We start from the raw sequence: 4,616 nt of genomic DNA, 5'->3' as shown, positions 1-4,616 counted from the left end.
AGTTTGTTAGGGAGCAAAATCTAAACCCTAACAAAACTAATAAAAACTCTAAAATTACAAGACAAATAAAACTATGCTAAGAAAATAAAAGATAAAGATAAACTTTGATTTCTTTGATACCCTAATGTCTCAATGAGACTACAATATATAATGTTACTAGTGGGTAACAAACTAAAAGGCCCAAATATTAATAAAAGCCCAATTTAATAACAACAAAAATAAAATTACTACTTATATAAATTCTTAATAACTTAAATACTAAATTCTACTCCCTATCATTACTCACCTCTTCAAAATCAACCTTGTCCTCAAGGTTGTAAATATAATATTCAAATAATCACTCCTTCAAGATCAACCTTATCCTCAAGATTGTAAAAATAATGTCCAAATAATTTTTTTTTTCTTCTGAGGATCCCACAACATAAATTGAGAGAAACTAGCAATTACTACTCGAACAATGAAACATTTAGCCATGCATACTGCAAAAGAAACCCAACCTAGTAGCTTCTTAGGAAGATATATCAGCTCTTTCAACATTTCACAATTATTATCATTTTCCAAAACAGCAGACATGTGACCCTCATATAGACCAATATGTCCAAACAACTTATCCTTCCTAGAAAACATGGTCCCACATGAGCACTTCCACCTACAATATCCACCATACTGTTTCATATGGCTCTTCAAATCCAAAAGCACCGAATACTTCTTCTTATGACACCGATCACACGCATACATCTTCGGATAATGACTCCGTTTGAAACAATTCTTAACACATATCATTGATTTCAACGCCTTGAATTTTCTATGCTTCTTGTTTTTGTGACATCCTTCAAACTGACATGAGAACCGCCTCGAACCGCGTTGTGTGTCGCCGTAGTCGAAAGTCTTCGCCAACGCTTCAGGTGTCTTGACATCGTTCCCGTGCGCTTGCATGTGCATTCGGAGATTCGCGTCGCGCTTGAAACCTTTCCTGCAAATCCCACAGAACTGGGGATGTTCCGCGAGCAGTTCCACGGAGTCGAGCTCCACGATTTCGTGATCTTCGTTGGAGTCATCAACCGTGAGGTAGTTGTTGTCAGGAGGTTCGGTTTTTGAATCGAGCATCTGTGGTTCTGGTCTAAGGCTGAGACTCGTCTGTGGGAGGACGGAGGATGCGAGAACGGTGAGGTTTTGAGAGTAAGAGACGAGTGCGGCGTCGTTGACTATGGTGCGGTTAATGGAAAAATTCACAAGTGATTGGAGAGGATCTTGAGAATATGTTGAAGAAATTTTGGCTGAAGAGAGGACATAACGTGGTGAGGCTGTACCTTGTATTGTTGGAGAGTGGTAATCTTTTTCCATGTTTCTTTGAGTGTTGTGAGAAAAGTGACAAAGTTGGGGGCGAGTGCCTTTGAAAAGCTGACGCACTGTATATTATTTGTCTTGTAGTGGCAAGGAGTTGGTTCCAGCTGTAACGTTATTTCTGTTTTGGGGGACCACTTACTCTCCATACCATGCAAACTTGGTGGAATAAGAAAATTAAAACAAAACACGTGTTGTACAATGGATGGATGGTAAGTGTTGACACGAATTGTGTTTTTAATAGACGAGTGAGATTTATTATGATGAAAGAGATGTTGATCTGATGGTGCGGAGATAATCTTTTTTTGTAAGGGAATAAAGAGTGGTGACAAAAAGGACAGAAAAATTGCATACCTTGGTTTTGACGAAATGGAGGAGAAATCTTCATACGGTGGTTTCGGTGGTGGTAACTGAAATGAAATTATATTCGGGGGTTTTAATGGTGGTTTCAATGAAATTGACAGTGGTAGTAACAGTGTTGTTAAATTGTTGTTTTCAACGGCAGTGGTGTTGTCTTTACCGATGATAGTTGTGATATTTCTTTCTCTAAAAGTTGCTATGATGTTAGCGGATTTTTGCACAAGAGGAATAACATCATTCTTTGTTTCTTCATCAATTTCTTCTTCTTTGTCTTCTGTGGCTGCCGGAATGCTCGCTGGAGTAGACACCGGAAATTTCGCCGGAAAAATTATGTGTGAACCAGAATTTTCTTTTTCTTCTATCTGTTCCTCTACATTTCTCTTGAAAGCATATTTTTCTTTAAATTTTTCTTGTGACTTTTTCAGTGAATCAGAAATATTTTGAATCTGTTCCTTCAACTCCTCTCTAGATTTGTTTTGGATTTTATGAGTTTCAATCAAATATTGTTTTAGAGTTTCCAGATCTTGGTAAAATGTTTTTGATTGTGAATTGGGGTTTTGAGGTTGTTGTTGATATAAAATGTATGGGTTATGTGAAGGTGGATATGATGTGTATGGGTTAGATGATGTAGGTGGTATAGTTGTGACAGTTGAGTAACATGGAGAAATAGAGTGATATGGAGGAATGAAAGATTAATAGTATAGATTTGCCATGGAAGGGTTGAAGTTCAAGGATGAAAGCACCAATTGTTAGGGAGCAAAATCTAAACCCTAACAAAACTAATAAAAGCTCTAAAATTACAAGACAAATAAAACTATGCTAAGAAAATGAAAGATAAAGATAAACTTTGATTTCTTTGATACCCTAATGTCTCAATGAGACTACAATATATAATGTTACCAGTGTGTAACAAACTAAAAGGCCCAAATATTAATAAAAGCCCAATTTAATAACAACACAAATAAAATTACTACTTATATAAATTCTTAATAATTTAAATACTAAATTCTACTCCCTATTTGCTTTATTAACACACTTGCCCCACTTGCAACCATTATGAACCCTTTCAAGACACACTTTAATTTTGGAGTTATCCTGATTTGCCAACCAGTTGTATCAAGTTAATTAGTGCATGTGTTTTATATTAACTTTATACTTTTCCGGTGGACAAAGGCCCGTTAGTAACGCCGCATAAGTTCCTTGTTGCACCATGAATGAGCAAACAAAATCATCAATAATCACTTAATAAAACCTTTCCCCTGCATACTACTATGCGTGTCTCCCTCATATGCATCATGCATGCAATGATAGTCCCTTTTTTTCCTCAATACGCTTAGACAGATAATGGTATTTGGTCAAAACCTTCATTGATTATTGCATGTGGCACTAATTAAAATCATGTGTAATGTTTATTGAACAATAGATGATGTAGATATTAATTAATTAATTATCATCTTCATTTAGCTATAATAATTAATAGCTAATCCATCATTATCGTTAATGCTAATGAGAATTATACTATTCTTTTCACCGACCATCTTAATTAAGTAATCTTAGTGTTCTTTATTGCAACCCTAGTTGTGCTTTCTATATAAGAACCATTACCCATGTCATTTCATATTCAACCAATTATAAGCTTTGAAAACTCTCTCATTTGTTTGTCAAAATATAATTTATCTTTTGCTCTCAAGCTTCACATATCATCAAAGAAAAAGATGGCACAGCTAAACCTAACAATCATGGTCATTTTCCTCTCAATATTCTCATGTCTTGCACGAAAAGAACCATCATTAGCCCGTCATAACTCTCAAACTATTCAAAATAAAACCCAAACTCAAACTCAAACCCAAACCCGAACAAAAACAATGGAGTACATAGAGTCCTCGTGCCAAGGAACCCGGTATCCAGATCTATGCATCCGTTCGTTAGCCTCATTCGCCAAATATTCATCCATAAACGGACCTGACCACTTAGCCCACATAGCCCTTTCAGTAAGCCTAGTCAAAGCACTTCAAACAAGAGGCTACTTGTTAAAAATTGTTAAAGAAATCGAAGAAATCAACAACGGTAGCCAACCTGGTTACGTGTACTTAACCATGCAAGATTGCGAGAAACAAATCAGCGATAGTGTTGATCAACTTAGCCAAGCGATTAAAGAGCTTCGTAGGGTGAACAAAGGTATGATTATTGATGATAAAATGTTGTGGCATATAAGTAACGTCGAGACATGGGTGAGTACTGCTTTAACAGATGCTAGCTATTGTGTTCAATCGTTTCCTGGTCATAGGATGAGTAAGAGGACTGCTACTATTAAGGTTAAGGCACAGAATGTTGCTGAGGTTACTAGTAATGGACTTGCTTTGTTTCATAGATATGCTGCTAAATATAGAGCAGCAGCAGCTGCTAGAGCTGCCAAGAAATTACCATAATCAATAGAATCTCAAAACTTTGGTTCATGTAGATGATCATGATACTTTCTTTTATGTTTTTTTTTTTTTTTTTTAATCTCAAGGTGAGATTCAATATAGTTTTTAACAAAGTGTGATATCAATTTTTTAAACTTTGGTTGTATAAATTAATGTATCCATGACAATAATAAAAGAAGTATTTGTTTGTATTGTCCAAGAAAAAGATTTTCATTAGATATCAATTTCTTTTTAGTTTGTCATTCAGATTAATTGGTTACTATGTTTGTCCCAAATTATAAGGATGATTTGAAGAAAAATAAGTCTCTATTAGAATAGATTTGTCTTGGTCCTAATAGGATCTTTTGATATTTTGACAATGACATTTTAAGAGAGCAATTTATTCTTGAGACTTTGCTTAAATCTACGTATACTGTAATTTATACCATCTAAAGCAAAGTCCAAGAAAAATATTCTTAACTCCAAAGTAAACTATTTACTATTTAA

General features: G+C 35.1%; 2 protein-coding genes across 2 annotated transcripts; one reads left to right on the top strand and one right to left on the bottom strand.

Annotated features, from left to right (window-relative positions):
- Positions 1 to 363: 363 nt before the first annotated feature.
- LOC131613558 (zinc finger protein BALDIBIS-like) lies at positions 364 to 1,344 on the bottom strand. Its single transcript, XM_058885215.1, has one exon. It carries the CDS (start codon positions 1,342 to 1,344, stop codon positions 364 to 366), a length of 981 nt encoding a protein of 326 aa, XP_058741198.1.
- A 1,973-nt stretch (positions 1,345 to 3,317) lies between these two features.
- LOC131611465 (pectinesterase inhibitor 9-like) lies at positions 3,318 to 4,320 on the top strand. Its single transcript, XM_058883485.1, has one exon. It carries the CDS (start codon positions 3,420 to 3,422, stop codon positions 4,131 to 4,133), a length of 714 nt encoding a protein of 237 aa, XP_058739468.1. The 5' UTR covers positions 3,318 to 3,419; the 3' UTR covers positions 4,134 to 4,320.
- Positions 4,321 to 4,616: the final 296 nt, after the last annotated feature.

The sequence above is a fragment of the Vicia villosa genome, linkage group LG6 (genome assembly GCF_029867415.1).
Source record: "Vicia villosa cultivar HV-30 ecotype Madison, WI linkage group LG6, Vvil1.0, whole genome shotgun sequence".
Lineage (NCBI taxonomy): Eukaryota > Viridiplantae > Streptophyta > Magnoliopsida > Fabales > Fabaceae > Vicia > Vicia villosa.
This window is presented reverse-complemented; position numbering and strand designations above follow the sequence as displayed.

Bases quoted from the DNA above. Each gene is read 5' to 3' on its own strand.
- LOC131611465 (XM_058883485.1), top strand. From the start codon at position 3,420: ATGGCACAGCTAAACCTAACAATCATGGTCATTTTCCTCTCAATATTC.
- LOC131613558 (XM_058885215.1), bottom strand. From the start codon at position 1,344: ATGGAAAAAGATTACCACTCTCCAACAATACAAGGTACAGCCTCACCA.